This window comes from Cyprinodon tularosa, unplaced genomic scaffold (genome assembly GCF_016077235.1).
Source record: "Cyprinodon tularosa strain WSP-4 unplaced genomic scaffold, ASM1607723v1 ctg127, whole genome shotgun sequence".
NCBI classification, from domain to species: Eukaryota; Metazoa; Chordata; class Actinopteri; order Cyprinodontiformes; family Cyprinodontidae; genus Cyprinodon; species Cyprinodon tularosa.
In genome coordinates, this window is record NW_024038081.1 from 1,437,851 (window position 1) to 1,454,846 (window position 16,996).

Genomic DNA, 16,996 nt, shown 5'->3' on the forward strand with positions numbered 1-16,996 from the left:
ATATATATATATATATATGTATATATATATATATATATATATATATATATATATATATATATATATATATATATATATATATATATATATATATATATATATATATATACACACACATAGATAGATGTGTGTGTAAATGTGTAGGGAAATGACATCTTACATATATTATATTCAGGTTCATTTACACTTTAAATTAGCTTGAAAAAAGTCATCTCAAAGTTATTATTCCAAAGTCGTCTCTTTTTCTGTAGAATGTCATTAATCTATCCAAATCATGAAACACTCCTTTTTTCTAGCTTTAAAGAAACACTACAGAAAATTGCATCTGTTGACAAAAATTGTTTTCCTCTACTATACACTCAAAAAAGTGGGACTAAGCTAAATTAATATTTACAAAATAAATACTAGTAACCGTTACATAAAAAAATTGTCTGTCTGCAGTTTGGTATATTGTTATGATGTTTGAATTAAATTTGAAGTATTAATCAATTGCATTTTACTAATTTTTGTTTGAATAATATCAGCTGAAATCACTGAGTAGAATTTGATACTATTTTGTCAGTAAAGTCAACAATGTCGAAAAATTAATAAATTCTAATAATGGGAATTCTGTAGTTTTAAACACTGTACACTTCCGCCGAAGGCATTTGCGCCATACGCAAGTTGATGTCTGCCACACCCGCCATCAACTGATATCTGCTCAAGGTAAGAGGCTTTAATAACAACACAAAGCTTTATATCTATGATGCTACAGCAGTTGAACATTGTTTTGCCTTAGCCCGAGTTACCTAACAAGTTTACTGGCAGTAAATTAAGCCTTTATCAGTCGGAGTCAGATTCAAAGTCAGTCGGAGCTTAAAAAATTGCGCGCGCAGAGATGTGTTTAAGCTAGCGCGACTTATTACTCAAATATAATGCCAAAGACAAGGTGTTACACTAACGACGTTCGTGTTTTTGATCTCTTCAAACGCGAATATCCAACTTGAAACTAACTTCACTGCGGTCGCACAATACACTCTGCACCCCTGAATAAAAGTTTCTGGAATCAAGTTGTAGAGCACTGTAACTAATGTTACTTTTTGCACTTTCCTACTTGCCCTCCTATTTGCATGGTCTATGCATATTTCGGTGATAATTTATCTAGCATGGATTTTTATTCATGGCATGGAAAATTCAACTCGCCATAAAAAAAATACGTATGTATATGTATGTATATACAGGGCCGGTTCTAGCCCTTTGGTTGCCCTAGGCAAGATTGAGTTTTGCATTAAGCATTCAGAAAAAACTGTAACTTAGCATGGAGTGATGCATAGACAAATACCAGAATAGGTTTCAGTACCTTTTCTTTTTTATTATTTTAAATAATTTATTACACACTCAAAGTTAGGACTGTGCAAAAACACTTTTAACCATCTGTAAGGACACTGTAAAGTATAACTAAAAAACTGGATTGAATCATTGAATGAATTTATTTCAGACAATTAACAAATTTAACACACATTAAAGAAATATTAAATACATCAATTTCAGAAATTACCAAATAACAATAAAAAATAATAAATTTAAGAAATTCTTCAACCAAGGACTACATAAAAAAGTAATTGATAAACATTAAATTAAAATTTCTGTTCCAGTTCAATTAAATCATTTGAACATAAATAGAAATGAGATAAACAAAATTTTCCTCTAAATAAAATATATCAGCTATATTTACCCTGATTTCTGACATTGATTAGTGATTAAAGAAAGGATTAACCCTCTACAAACAAAAGTGCTTTTATGAATACCATTACAAAATTAAAAGTTTGAAGTTGTTGTTTTTTTTTTGTTCACATATTCTATGATGAACAGCCATAACTTCATATATTTTGATGATTATTTGTACATCCCTTTTGAATACTCAATGCAGATAATCACTACAAAATATTTTATTTATATTAGTATCTTCTACCCATTCTCAAGCTAATAATATAGCACATAATTCTGCTGCATATATACTGAGAAAAAAATGATGTCAACATTAGGGATGGGGATCGTTAATATTTATTGATATCGATACCTTTATCGATACTCCTTATCGATCCGAGTCTTTATCAATACCACTATCGATACTTTTCTGTTATTTGGTGGAAAGACGATGCAACAAAATTTTTTTAACAGAACTGGTATTGCTTCTATTGCTTAACAAGTGAGCATAACAAAAACGTTTCTAGCCTTCAATAAACATGGCTAATGTAATAGGCCACTTCGAAATGACATAAAACTAACTAGAATATATTTTCACAATTGTTGGTTAATGTATTGTCTACTGTCACTTTTCATCATGTTTTTAGTGATTAGGAAAATATTTAACAAATAAATAATTGTATTTTAAATTAAATGTAATTTTTAATAAATGTTGGCATCAGTAGTTTAATTATATATAGAGCAATATACAACTGTATTACTCATGTTTCTCGCCAAAAACAAAATTTCCCGTTTTCTTTACGTTACACTTGAAGGCATCATGATAACCTAATTGTCGTTTTACTGAGCTAATCTGAACACATCATCACGCAGCACGTCTGAAACGAATTTACTTTTCAAGCTAACTAGCTTGTATGCTTCCGATTACAACACGGATTTCACAATGAATATTTTTAACTGACCGGACAAGCTACAAAGTCTGTGTGCGCTTACCAGTGGTACTCTGAGTGGATGATTAAGATGGGCCCGACTGCGGCGGCAGCAGCAGGAGGAGGAGGAGGAGTCTTTTCCGTTCAGCCATCCTCGAGTCGCGAGCTAAGTTAACTGCCAGACTTCACTAGTTTTACTTTTAATATCTGTTTGCTTACAATTTCATTCCAAAATATTGGTGTACATGCTGCAGTGATTGACGTCACGACTTCCGGGTTGGAGGGCGCTTGAAAAGTGATCAGAATCTTTTCCGATTTTCTCTTAAATGTGAAAAAATAAATAAAAAAACGGTGGTATATTTATTTGTTCATATTTTGCTATTTATATATACGTAAGGTTAAGTCAAACTGACGGACGCTTCATAACCGGTTTAATTCGCTTTTTTTTCTAATTCTATGATTAATGGGAAGTAAGCCTAAGGGCGACGCTAAGTATAGAGGGCGCCCCCAACACATTTGTCGCCCTAGGCAATTGCCTAGCTCGCCTATAGCAATCGCCGGCCCTGTGTATATATATATATATATATATATATATATATATATATGTATATGTATATGTAAATGTATGTACATATATATATATATGTATATATATTTATATGTATGTATATGTATATATATTTATATATATGTTTATATATTTATATGTATGTATATGTATATATATTTATATATATGTTTATATATTTATATGTATGTATATTTGTATGTATGTATGTATGTATATATGTATGTATGTATATATATATGTATGTATGTATGTTTGTATATATATATATGTATGTATATATATATATGTATGTGTATATATGTATGTATGTGTGTATATATATGTGTATGTATATGTAACAAATGATCTTGTTGTGTATATGACTGTGAGACAGTCTATCACAGTCAAGTCTGTTAATCTAATAATTATGGATCTAACTGTACGTACAAAAGCAAGTGTAAACTTTTGTTGCTTGTTTGGCTGAATTTCATATATTCCTTCTTCTGAGTTTGTGCTTAAAATATTATTTCATCCAAATGAATTAAAGCTATGCATTTTTTCTAGGTGTATAAAGAATCTACCAACACTTATCTGTCAACACTTAAAGACCGCAGGTATGTATTGCACTTACTAAATACATGCTGTTATACTACTCTACAGAACTACTTCACATACAGTATATTGTGTAAAGGTTCATTCTCTGTTTTGCAACACAATGTTGATAACTTATATAAAAATCATGTTTTTATCAACTTTTGCTGGCTACGCAAATTTGATACAGTTTAACCCGAAGTTAAAACTTGAATTTGAAATGAAAGCAGCATAAAATATAGAGAATATTTTTCTTAGATATGCAGTATTTCTATAATACCATATACCCATATAATTATTAGCACTATTATTGAAGTAGGTTACTCTTTATACAGTTACTGTATACAAGTTAATAGTTCCTTTTTTTCTTATTACTTTAGGTTTTTGCTGATGGGATGGCAGTGTAAGATCTGCAAGTCTTTGTCTGCTACAAAAGGGAACCTACTAAAGCATTACAGACTAGAGCACACAACATTTGGTCACGGGCAATCTCAGCCATGTCCCTATAGTGGTTGCCCTTGCACATTCAAAACGCAGAGTGCTCTTCGCACACATTTGTCCAGGTACCATACCTCTAAGGAAAGTCTACAGCCATATATCTCCACTTTCAAGTGTTTAGTTTGTGATGCTAGTTGTTCTACTGAGAAGGATTTCTTTCAACATATTGGAAATCATCTGAAAGGCCATGAAACTGTCTTTTGTGTATTTGAAGGGTGCAGTTTTCGGACAAATATTTACAATACATTTCTAAAACACAAAAGCAGAAGACACCAACCCTATTCTTTGAGTGATTTTAAGCAAGCTGTGTATGAAAGACACTATGATCAGACAGCTGACCTCTCTGATTTACCAGAAGCCAGTGCTGATGAGGGAACTAGTCTAGATGGTGATCCCGAATGTGCATCATACCTAGTTCTGAAAAGAATTGCTTTGCTTCTGCTGAAGCTAGAAAGTATATGCAATGCATCTGTGAGGTGCATTGATGCCTTGGTTGAAGACCTTCACTTCATTTCATCTGCAGCATCTGTTGCCGTTGTAAGAAATACACTCGATTCAACATTTAGATCAAATAAATGCACTGTAGACCAGGCATTCATATGTGACTTGGCAGAACAACTGTGCAACTTCCATCCCATTAGTACAGCACTAGCGGCAGGTGGTCCTCTTAGCACAGCTTTTAAGAGAAGAAGATATTTTAAAGAGCATTTCCAGTGTGTTGACCCTGTTGAATATATTCTGGATTTTCAAAAGAACAAGACCTTTCAGTATGTGCCCATTCTCAAAACTCTGCAGGAAATTGTAAAGAATAAAGACGTTGCAGACGGAATTATATCCAGGTGTTCAAACAGCACTGGATATATTAAGTCAATTTTTGATGGCAAATTTTACAGACAAAATGATTTTTATGCTGGAGAAGAAACACGACTCTCAATAATCCTTTATGTAGATGATTTTGAGGTGTGTAACCCTCTAGGGACCTCAAGGAAAAAACATAAAATTACAGCCATTTATTGGATTTTGGCAAATTTGCCAATTGAATTGCAATCTGAATTAACGTCAATACACCTAGCTTTACTTTGCAAAGCTGTTGATGTCAAAGAGTTTGAATACAAAGTAGTTTTGGAACCACTATTAAAAGATCTTGTCACTCTAGAAAAAGAAGGAGTTTTCATTCCCAGTGCTGGAAAAAGTATTAAAGGGACAGTACACTGTGTTTCAGCTGATAATCTCGGGGCACATTCAATCAGTGGACTAGTTGAAAGTTTCACAGGGCCATACACGTGTAGGTTTTGTCTTGGACATTCTTCCAAGTACCAGACACATGAAGTGCGAGGTGGAGCATTTCCACCCCGTACAAAGGAGGACCATAGTTTGCATGTACACACTGTTAAAGAAAATCCCAGTTTAACACATTTCTTTGGTGTAAAGCGGTCGTGTCCATTGACCGACAAACTGACTCACTTTCACTTTGTCTCTGGATACCCACCAGATGTACTTCATGATGTTTTTGAAGGGATTGTTCCAAGGGAACTAGCATTGTGTATTCAGGTTTTCACTAGAAAAAAATACTTTAATTTAACTCAACTTAATGAGTTAATTAAATGTTTCCCCTATAAGGGCTCAGACAAAACCAATAGCCCTCAGGAAATCCCTCAAAATTACATCACTCGCAAATCTATAGGGGGAAATGCTCATGAAAACTGGGCCCTAATACGTTTGTTGCCACTCATTGTTGGTTCACTGATACCTGAGGGTGATTGTGCTTGGCAGGTTCTTCTGACTTTAAAAGACATAGTTGAACTGGTGGTTGCTCCTGTTCATACACTTGAAACTATTGCATATCTTGACTCTAAAATATCTGAACATCGTGACAGACTTTTGGCAGTTTTTCCAGAAGAGACACTGACACCAAAACACCATTTTTTGGAGCACTACCCCACATTGATTGAAGAATATGGACCTCTGGTTGGTGTGTGGACAATGCGCTTCGAAGCAAAACACAGCTTTTTTAAGAAGGTTGCGAGGCACACTAACAATTTCAGGAATGTCTTGTTGACCCTTTCGACACGACACCAGATGATGATGGCATATCACTTGCAAACAGATGGTGGAAAGCAGGCACTGTGTGTTACTAAAATATCTGAGGTGCCTTTAAATGTGCTGCATCCAGACATACAGGGACTCTTAAGAGAAACATCACCACTTCTGTCTGTTGTGCTGTTAGCCAAGACTGTCACCTGTTATGGAACAAGGTACAATGTTGGGATGATCCTGTCCTATGGCTCTACAGGTGGACTTCCTGATTTTGCTGAGATTATTCAGATTGCTATTTTGGACAACTGTGTACACTTCATTGTAAAGTTACTGGCTGCCTGGTATGAAGAGCATCTAAGGTCTTTTCAGTTGGAGGACACTGGGAAAATGGCACTTTGGGAGCAGCAGAAACTTGGTGATGTCTACCCCTTGGCTGCGTACAGTGTGGGAGGAAAATGCTTGGTTACACTCAAACGTCACATCTGTTGTCCGTTTTAGGTAAATTATATTGAACCTTACATCTGTACATACATAATGTTATCTGTATTCTGGTTCATGCAACTGGAATTTTAATTTCTTTTGAGTAATTATATGATAGTTATAATTATGGCTTACATATATATTGTTGTGATTTCATCATTCAGGTAATAATAATAATAATTTTTAACTTGTTTGGTGTCCATATCTAAAATATAACTTTAAAAAACCCATATAAATTGATTATTAATTTTAAAGTTAAATGAATTGGGAATATAATAATTATTTATTGTCATATTTGAATAGTTTATAGTGTTAAAATGAAATGCAAAAATACTTTTTAAAAGATTTTGTATATTTTTTTCAACTTTTAATTCATAAAACTGAAAGTGGTCTAACACATACAGTATGATAGCAGCATTAATCAACATTAGACACATAACTAATTACATACATGGCAACACACAAAAAATTATCAGAGTTCCATTGATTTTTAATTTTAGTGATTTATCATGTGATGACAGAATAAGGAAATAGAATATTTAGTTGAAAATTCAAGTGTATTTCAGTTGTCATTAATAGTCTCTGAGTTTGTTTTGTTTCTTTTTTTTCTGGTGGCACGTCTAGGCTCTTCATTGTAGTATTTACTGTATGTGTAGTCTAACTGTCTGCTTCTGTCTGTGGATATTCTTATCAGGCCGGAGAGATGGAGGAAAAATTGCGAGTAATCATTGGCGACCGAATTGAGAAGTTGGTCCTTCAATCAGGAATCCCACCGACTGTGGAGGAGCTGCAAACTATTGTGAAAGAGAAATTTGGAATTTCTGAGGAGTTCAGTCTTCAGTATTTGGACTCAGAATTTGAAGATTACTTTACACTGCATAAAACTGACCAAATTAAACACAAAGACACGGTAAAGGTTATCTATGCTGCCCCGATTATTCTTAACTTGCAGCAAGTTGAAGGAAGTTTGGACATTTCTTTTGGTCAACAGTCAACAGACTGTGACTCTGTATTTGATGCAGAGTCTTCTGCATCAAATACAGAGTCATCTGCTGGAACATCATCTTCAACGGACACTATTATCCTGCCTAGACAGAGAAGCACCACTGAACGATGTCAGCAATGGCCAAAGCAGTTTCCCATTCCACAGTTTGCATATGAGACTGAGATGTGCCTTGAAAGAGCCGATGAAGACCACAGAAAGAATGGAACACTTCTGACTGCCTCAAAGGTCAAAGCAGACATATTGGAGAAGCTGGCTGAAACTATATATATGTATACAGCTTATCCATCAAGTGCACAGATATGTGATGTTGCTGAGGCACTTGTCAATAAATATCCTTGTCTGAAGGAACCTGGCTCCTTCTCAGGCTACTATGGCTGGCAACAACGCCTCAAATACAAGATGGCAAATTATCGTACCAAACTCAGAGGTTACGGAGTTCCTGAGGTGATGTGCAATGCCTTCAAACGCAAGAGCCCTGGGGACCAAAAATCTGCAAAGAATGTGAAAAAGCCTCGAAAAGCAGAAGTAAACTACCTCCCACCTTACCCAGCAGGAGAGGATGAGGAAAGTCAAGAACAGGAAAGGATACAGTTGCTGACTGAAGTAAGGAAAAGAGACAACAACAAATTGATCAAAGAAAAGATGGCCAAAACATTTGCACACCGAAGAAATGATATCGTTAACCAATCACCTGCCATAGAGGACATCAAAGCCAGATGGCCAGCTCTATTCGAGGCATCTAATGTGAGTTACAAGTGTATTGCAATCAGAAGCATTCCTTTGCAATTTTGAGGGGATAGCTATTTTATACAAAATGTGTTAAGTGACTGTCATTTCATAAATTATGTTTCACATATTTTCAAATATAGTTTACAGGTTACATAATTTGTCTTTTAGATCGAGGATGAGTTTCACAGAATTACAACGGTGCACCTGGAATCGAAGTTCATGTCCAAGCTGGATGAATACTCTCCCAGGCTTCTGAACCTCTTCCACTCAAAGGGTGGGACCATGGGATTAAGGTTGCAGACTATCCTACTGAAGGTATCCTAAGTTTGGCCATATTATGTTTTTTAGTGCAATAAGTGCATATCTTACAGCAGTTTGTATGGCTACCGAAATGGACAATGTTTATCACACATTCTCAAAAATATGACCATAGCTCAGGCAAAATGTTTTCATTTTAATACATAGATTATAAATAATGTGTTCTATATATGTTTTACATTACTCTGCTCTTACCTGATACATTCTGGATAAATGTAAATGTCTGACTCTTTAGGCACCAGCTGCCACTCACTCCTATTTTCTAGCAGCTTAAATGTTAAAATGGAGTTATAACAATATTGCTTCTTTTCTTCTACTGTAAATTTGAGGGTACGACCAGCGGAACCCATATATATATATATATATATATATATATATATATATATATATATATATATATATATATATATATATATATATATATATAATATATATATATATATATATTATATATATATATATAAAAACAACTTTGGCAACCTTTATTCCCTAAGGTGGTATGTGGCTGAATTTCTACTTCACTGCAGTAAAAAAAAACAAAAAAAAAAAACAGGTGTTTTGTATTGGCCTGTAGAAAAATGCATTTACCAAATGGCTCACAAGAAGTGACTGTGGATAAGATGACTGCATTGGCATGTTGCTCCACAGGCGCAGGGGGGAGGTCAGGGTTCTCCGGTAGGGCGTCAGGGCGACATGGCATTTAGAACGTCGGACAGCACTTCTGAAAAACTAGATTGGGAGATCCCAGCTCTCGCTGCAACCGTACGCTGGAATGACCCAGATGCAAAAAAGTGCAATGTTGCAAGGAGTTTTGTGATATCTGGTATTGCGTGGGTCCTCCTTGTGCCTGGCTCCAAATCCATTCGGAGTTCCCCCAACAGCTCCAAAATGGCAATGCTGGATAAACGATATGTTTTGATGATCGTTTCCTCAGTCATTCCAAAAATAATCACACGGAGTGAAAAAATGCGTTCTCTGCGTCTCCTTGCTTTAATTTCGATGTCTCCTTCTTGCGACAATAACTGCTGCCATGTGTGCGCAATTACGCATACAGACCATTTGCACCTTCTTTTGAAACGTGTTAAATATAGAGTCAGATACCGTTAGCAAAATTGCTTTCAGGTTAGATAAATCACTTTGCGAGTGCTAAATTAATATATTTACATGTTCTCCTCCCACAAGACACACTTTTGCGTGTAAACGCCCCATATTGCATATTCATAGCAGAAAAAGTACTAAATGGATAAGAGGCGCTATTTAGGACGTTTTAAAGACCAAATCCTTTTAGCACGCTGTTGATAGATCAGTTTGTACATTTTTTAGCGTGCGCAGTGAAATAGCTCACGTTTTTATACACGCAAACCTTTGATAGATCCGGCCCTTATTGTTAAAAACTGCACCTTGACCTTGAGTAATATTAATTTATGTGTTTTTCGTTTTCATTTCAGGCTCCTAGCAATCCTAACATCAACATAACCAGAGACATTGTCATCCGGTGTCTGATGTTGTACCTTGGGGAATCTGCCGATCAGCTCTTTAAAGAGTATGATGTAAGTTGAAATGCATAACTCTTTCAATCTCTATTTATTAAGGACCATCTCCTTTAGCTGCACAGTCTAAAATACAAAATGTTCTCATTATTTTAGGATGCAGATGAAGACAGTGTGGCACAGGACCTTGCTGTACAAAGGATGAAAATTTACAGCATCCAGAGTAATCTGTCAGAGGGTACAGAGGACATCGGAATCGTGATAGATGGTACAAAGGTTCTGACCGCTCTGGGTAACTTTCCAAGAGCTTGTGCCATGCTTGTTGGTTTGACGTATGCAGTGAATCTTGCTTATCCCAAGGAGCTCAGGTACACTTTCGAAGCCTTTCAGAAACTCTTCCTGGAGCTGGACTGTTCAAAGCTTTCTCCAAAAGTGAACAGCCTCAAGAGCAAGCTACTGGCTTAAGAAAGGGAGCCTAAATACACTGGTGTGCTCAGTTATTCTGTGTGTTCAAGTGATTTAAGTGTTCAAGTTTTGTTAAAAAATAATGTTATCCATACTCATCTGAAGGGGATGATGTTTTTTGTAGCTTGGTGTTCCAGAAGTAACAAGTAAATGATAATGCTGCACTATAACTAGGACAGTGACAGTTGTGTCTTGATAACACAGAGTTTCTAGATGGACTATGAACACTTTGCCCCCACCTTAGGACATGGATGCCAGTGACACAATCCACTTTCACAGAGGCAAAAAAAGACACTCCTCTTGTTTTTCATAATTCTTCTGTTTGTTCTTGCAACAGCAATCCACAGCTATATTATGAAGATAGACAGTATTCTGCTGGGTCTTTACCTCTGTTTTGTGACCCTGGTAATTGTGAGCACAAGCTGTACTGATCTGACACTGATCTGAGGAGCCTACCTGTTCAATTGGCCTGCCTCAAATAGCAAGTGCCTTTGTTAAATATATTTTGCCATACTCATTTGAGGGGCTTGTTGTAATTCTGTTGTGTACACCAGGATTTCTTTGTATTTTGGCCTTTTACACGAAAAATTTTCAGAATATATGTGTAAACGAAGTTGCACAAATAAATGTTTACCTGCTGTTGTTCTAAATGTGGTCATTTGTTAACTGCCCTTCTGTAAATTCTTGCAAAGAACACATTATATTGAGTAGATTCTACATAAAAAATATATGGCAACAAAGTGACAATCAATAACATTAAATAGATTTTAAGTAATGTGGTACCAATTATAAGTTCATTTGAACAATTAAGTTATGTAAAAATAAATAACAATTTCAGTTTAAATGTGTTGAATTAAGTAACATTGTTCCAGGTTATGAGTTGATGTAGCTTATTTTATTTATTTAATCTAAATCATTTGTATCCAGATATTTAGAGAGATAGAATCATTTTAACGCATATAATTATTAAATATAAATCAATATTATCCAGATATTTAGTAAATGGAAATCTATTTCATCCACATAATTATTAAATATTATTTAATTCCACATAATAAATTAGTAAATCTAAATCACTTTTTCACAAATATTTGGTATATCTAAATCACTTTCTTTCGGATACATAGTAAATATTAATCAATTTTCCCTGTATAGTTGATTTGGATTTACTCAACATTTGCCATATTATAAGTAAATCCAAAGTATTTCAACCAATGATTTCATTATTTTGTATTTAAAATTTTTGTTTAAATTTGTTTAATTAAATCAATGGTTTTTAATCAAAGTTGAAGTAATTAAAATCTATTCAATTATATTAAGTGTCACTTTGTTGCCTTAATTTTTTTAAGTAGACAATGGTCAAAATTTTCTGAGTGTAGGAATGCAAAGATCCAGGGACAGGGCAGGGTGTCAGTGGTAAGCCTACTGCTGCCACCTGGCCCTGGTTTGTCCTCATGGATGAGGTATTAGGACAGAGGCCCTCTGTTGCCCCACCTGTCCTAATTGTCTCCATCCCTGAGGACACACCAGGGCCAGGTGCTGCAGAGGCTGAGCAGCATCAGGGCGATGACGAGGAAGAGAGTGATGATGAGAGGCCAGGAGAGAGGAGGGAAAGGATGAAGAGAAGAAGAAGGAGTGACGAGTTGCTTGAATTGATCAGGGAGGATATGAGATGGCAGAGGGAGGCGGAGGAGAGAAGAGAAAGAGAGAGCCGGGAAAGGATGGACAGATTGTTTAATTTATTGAGAGGATGGTGGACAGAAGTTAATTTTTGTTGGTGTGTTCTTTTTTTTTGGTTGTTGCTGTGTTTACAAGTTCAAGTTATGTGTTGCTGTTATTAAATTAAATTATTAAATTGTTTATCAAAGTTATTGTCGGTGTGTTCTTAGTCTTTTAACCTTTTTACATCATCTGTTTCATCACTTCTTGACAATTTAAGTAAACGTAGAACAACTTCTCAGTGACAACATCAATTTATTTTTTGAGATGCAATTATAAACAAACTATTAAAAATATTTTAACTATTTACAGTCAATTTGAACTACTATTTACAGAAGATGTAAAAGAACATATATATACAATTTCGACTGAGCAGGAGTCCCTGGTGGTGCTGCTGGACTGGATGCGGTGCCACACAGATGACCTTGGAGTGTTCTGACTGCGAGTGGGACATCATCTGGGGGGTGGGGGGGTTGCCTCTCTCCACTGTTCACCACATCGTCCATCAGGGTTTGAAGGGCTGACCCAATCGACGGCTGCCATGTTATTAAAAATGTTTAAGAAGACGCAGAAAATGACTTTACTACAGCTGTTTTAATAACCCTGAAATGAGAACAGCTAAAATGTGATTCTACTTGCCATCTAAATGTAATCGTGGTTGGGTAGACCCTCCTCCAGGGCAGACACCTCGGCAGACAGCTGGTTCTGCCAGTGAGCACCACTGACTGCCTCCAACACCTTCTCCCCTCCTCATCCTCTGGCATGTCGTCCTGCTCTTCATCCTCTGGGGCCATGATGTCACCAGCTCCCAGGCAGATGTTGTGCAGGACAGCACATGCCGTTATGACCTGTAGAAAAAAAAAAAAGACAAAAACATTTTATAGTATATTTGAAGAAATTAAATTAAAGCTTTTTATCATTTATCTATAAGCAATAATTCTCTCATTTAGTAACATACCTGAGGCACAAAGGTGTGGTGCACCTCCAGCGCTTGGAGGAAGATGGCCCTGAACCTCGTCTTCATCATCCCAAAGGCACGCTCTATGATGGAGCGTGCCCTGGAATGATGGCTGTTAAAGCGCAGGGCTCCCACACCTTGTACCGGCCGCTTGAAGGGAGTGATGAGGGGGAGTGGGTGTTGGAGACACGGGTAACCACCATCTGCCAAGATGAAGTGGCCCGGAGGAGGGTAGATGGCCTGCCTGTACAGTGCGCTGTTCCGGAGCACTCTGGAGTCACCGACCCCGGCCAGCCCACGTACGTGTCGATGAAGCGGCCCTGATGGTCACAAACTGCCTGTAAAATGATGGAGGAGAACAGTTTCCTGTTCCGATAGCATTGACCATCAGGACCGCTTGGAGGCTTGATCCTCACATGGCAGCCGTCGATCGCTCCAGCAGCTTTGAGAAAAGCTCTGTGTCCGGCCAGACCTTCAAACCCCTGGGTTACTGCTGCCAGGTCTTCTGCAGTTTTCGGGAGGCAGATGACTCGGTGGCGGATGGCCACCACCTCCTCAGTAACCCGATGGACGATGCGGTGAACTGTGGAGCGAGGCATCCCGAACACCCTAGCCACCACTCTGTAGGATGCCCCACTCGCTAGCCAGAAGAGGAAGACCAAGGTCTCTATTGTGGCCCCCCCATCCGTGTCTTCTTTCCTGGCAGAGAAGGTCCAGCAGCACCACCAGAGACTCTGCTCAGCCGAAAGTGTTGGGAGCTGGAGAAATTCCACCTTTCTCCAGCAGAGTCCGCCGTGGATCCTGAGGGAGCCTCCTGCACAGCTGCAGCTCGTCAAGATCATCAGAGGATCCACTACTTAAGCTGTCTTCAGACCTTGCCTCAACGCCGCAGTGTTGTTCCAGTTGGTCAGCGCTTAAGCCTAGATCCTCAGAGTAATTCGAGGACTTTGAATCCAGCTAGGATTCTAACCCCTGTGTCTGTTTTCCAGGAAACCTGTGCCTCCTCTGTGAAAGCTCTGGAAGAGCTAACCTGCCGAGCCGACCCTCTGAGCCAAACCTAAAGATTCACAGAGAACCTCCAAGCAGCTCTGGACTAGAGCTGGGAAACCCAAAGCCAAGGTCTGTTCTAATTAGACGTGAGACGCTGAAGCAGCTAACGGACTCTGCTGATGAACTCTTCTCCAGAACCAACAGTGACTCTCCCAAAGCTAACCTCAAGAACCCTCAAGGTACAATCTGTGAACGTCTGGAAATCAAACCTCTGTTGGCAACGCTAACTGAACTGTCTCTCACGCAGACTCCGGTGAACCAGAATCCAGGCCCCGAACCAGAACCCGTATATTCAGTGTGCTTGTGCATTAATAAAACTGTTAAACTTTCATCCTTGTGTCCGTCAGTGGTGTTCTGCATTCTTGGGTCGCTTTCAGTGAACCCATCATGACAGAAAGTCTGGTCTGGTGTCATGATTGTTAAAGAATAATGGAAGAACAGGAACATTCAGGTTGATCCGGCAGTACATCGGCCTGGTCTGGATAGAGAGATGAAGGTTGAGAACAGGATTAGATGATAGCTATTTCATTTTAGCTGATACAATTCTAGTGAATGTTAACCCCTTAACGCCTGGTGTTGCCAATTTGGGACCAAACAATTCTGGCCTTTACTTATTTTACTTCATCTAGATCCACTATTTAACTTTTTTTTTCGTTTTTATATATATTTTACCTGTATTATTTTTCTGTTATATAATGGCAAATAAAATCAGGCAGTAAGTGGATAACAATTTAGACAAATAAGGATTTATTTCTCAATAATACAGTTTGCCTTCTCCACACAACATTAGTGATAGTGAAAGTGGTGATTTAAGTCAGTTATTTACAGGGATTGCAAATATTTAACTATTCAATTCAAATTACTAAAGTTACAAACAAGCTTATACCAAGTCTTATAAATATATATTTAAAATTTGATATTTAATGATATTCATTAATCTGCTGACAAGTGTTTGATAAATAACTGGTACATTCTGGTTTAGATCATATTTGGCTGAACGTACTTTTTGTGTCTGTCTTGATGGCCATAGGTCCCCCTCTGCTCCACTGTCGTGTGGTGTCCCACAGGGCTCAGTTCTAGGCCCGCTCCTTTTCTCACTTTACCTTCTTCCGCTCGGCTCTATTTTCAGAAAACATGGGATTGCCTTTCACTGCTATGCAGATGACACACAGATATACTTACCGCTAAAGAATGTAAACTCCACCTCTCTTCGGTCTCTGTTTTTATGTCTTGAAGATTTTTTAATTTTTTTAAAACTCAATGAGGACAAGACGGACGTAATGATCTTTGGCAGATCCACTGCTGATTCCGTGACCAGTCTTGGCTCCTTGGCTCAGTACGTTAAGCCGGTTATTACAAATTTAGGGGTTAAGATGGATGCTGGTCTTAAAATGGAAGCGCACATCAGAGCCGTTATAAAGTCCAGCTTTTTCCACTTAAGGCAGCTAGCAAAAGTAAAACCCATTCTTTCCAGACAGCATTTTGAAACAGTGATACATGCATTTGTGACCACACGGCTGGATTACTGTAACTCACTTTATACAGGGGTCAGTGACTTGAATATTTCTCATCTTCAGAGGGTTCAAAATGCTGCTGCACGTCTTTTAACAGGTGCACGAAAATTCGACCACATTTCCCCTGTTTTAGCTTCCTTACACTGGCTGCCAGTACATTTTAGGATTAATTTTAAAATTCTTTTATTTGTTTTTAAAACTCTTAATGGCCTTGCTCCTTCTTATCTGTCTGAGCTGTTACATTCTTATACACCCTCCCGTTCCCTCAGGTCAGCTGATCAGTTGCTTCTGAGGGTCCCAAAGACAAAATGCAAGCTCAGAGGAGACCGTGCTTTTTCTGTGGCAGCTCCTAAGCTGTGGAATGATCTGCCTCTGAGCATAAGACAGGCCTCTTCTCTTGCTGTTTTTAAGTCCCTTCTTAAGACTCATCTTTTTTCCTTGGCTTTTGGCACAATTTGAGAGGTTTTACTTTGTTTTATTCTTTTTGTATACTAATATCTATTTTACACTCGTTTTTTCTCTATTTTATAATTTTATTGTATTTTATGATTGTGTACAGCACTTTGGTCCTGTTCGGTGTATAAAGTGCTTCATAAATAAAGTTGGTATGGTATGGTATGGTATTCTGATCATTAGCAGACCCTAGTGGGGGAAAATAATAAAGGTAAGTGTTACCTCTCCACTGCGCTCTGCCAGCCTCAAATATATTTGTCGCCGGTTTTGCTGCCGCCAAATCCGACTCTCCTCCTCCAACATCAGGTAAATAAAATAAAAATTGCAGTTTCCATTTCGCTATATCAATCAATCGTCTGATTAATGGCGCGGTTTTTCCCGGGCTTTGTGTAGACGTGATGACGTCGTGACGTAACCAGGAAGTGCTCCAAAGGCTAGACCGTCCCATTTACCAATGGCTGAGGATCCTCCGGAGCAGCCTACCGAGGCTGGGTCCTCCGGAGGCTAGGTAGGCTGCGTCCTC

General features: G+C 37.6%; 2 protein-coding genes and 1 long non-coding RNA gene across 3 annotated transcripts; 2 read left to right on the forward strand and 1 right to left on the reverse strand.

The window, feature by feature from the left end:
- Positions 1-383: 383 nt before the first annotated feature.
- On the forward strand, positions 384-7,771 carry LOC119777763. Its single transcript, XR_005279960.1, has 5 exons — positions 384-705; positions 3,730-3,779; positions 4,137-4,319; positions 6,548-6,789; positions 7,466-7,771. It is a non-coding gene; the product is annotated as an uncharacterized LOC119777763 (long non-coding RNA).
- A 30-nt stretch (positions 7,772-7,801) lies between these two features.
- Positions 7,802-10,849, forward strand: LOC119777764. The gene is made up of 4 exons (XM_038276770.1): positions 7,802-8,521; positions 8,675-8,821; positions 10,273-10,374; positions 10,471-10,849. Exons 1-4 carry the CDS (start codon positions 7,940-7,942, stop codon positions 10,777-10,779), a joined length of 1,140 nt encoding a protein of 379 aa, XP_038132698.1. The 5' UTR covers positions 7,802-7,939; the 3' UTR covers positions 10,780-10,849.
- A 2,154-nt stretch (positions 10,850-13,003) lies between these two features.
- On the reverse strand, positions 13,004-14,055 carry LOC119777748 (putative nuclease HARBI1). Its single transcript, XM_038276747.1, has 4 exons — positions 13,842-14,055; positions 13,457-13,776; positions 13,138-13,346; positions 13,004-13,034 (listed from the first exon to the last, which is right to left on the reverse strand). The coding sequence occupies exons 1-4, from the start codon at positions 14,053-14,055 to the stop codon at positions 13,004-13,006; spliced, it is 774 nt and encodes a 257-aa protein (XP_038132675.1).
- Positions 14,056-16,996: the final 2,941 nt, after the last annotated feature.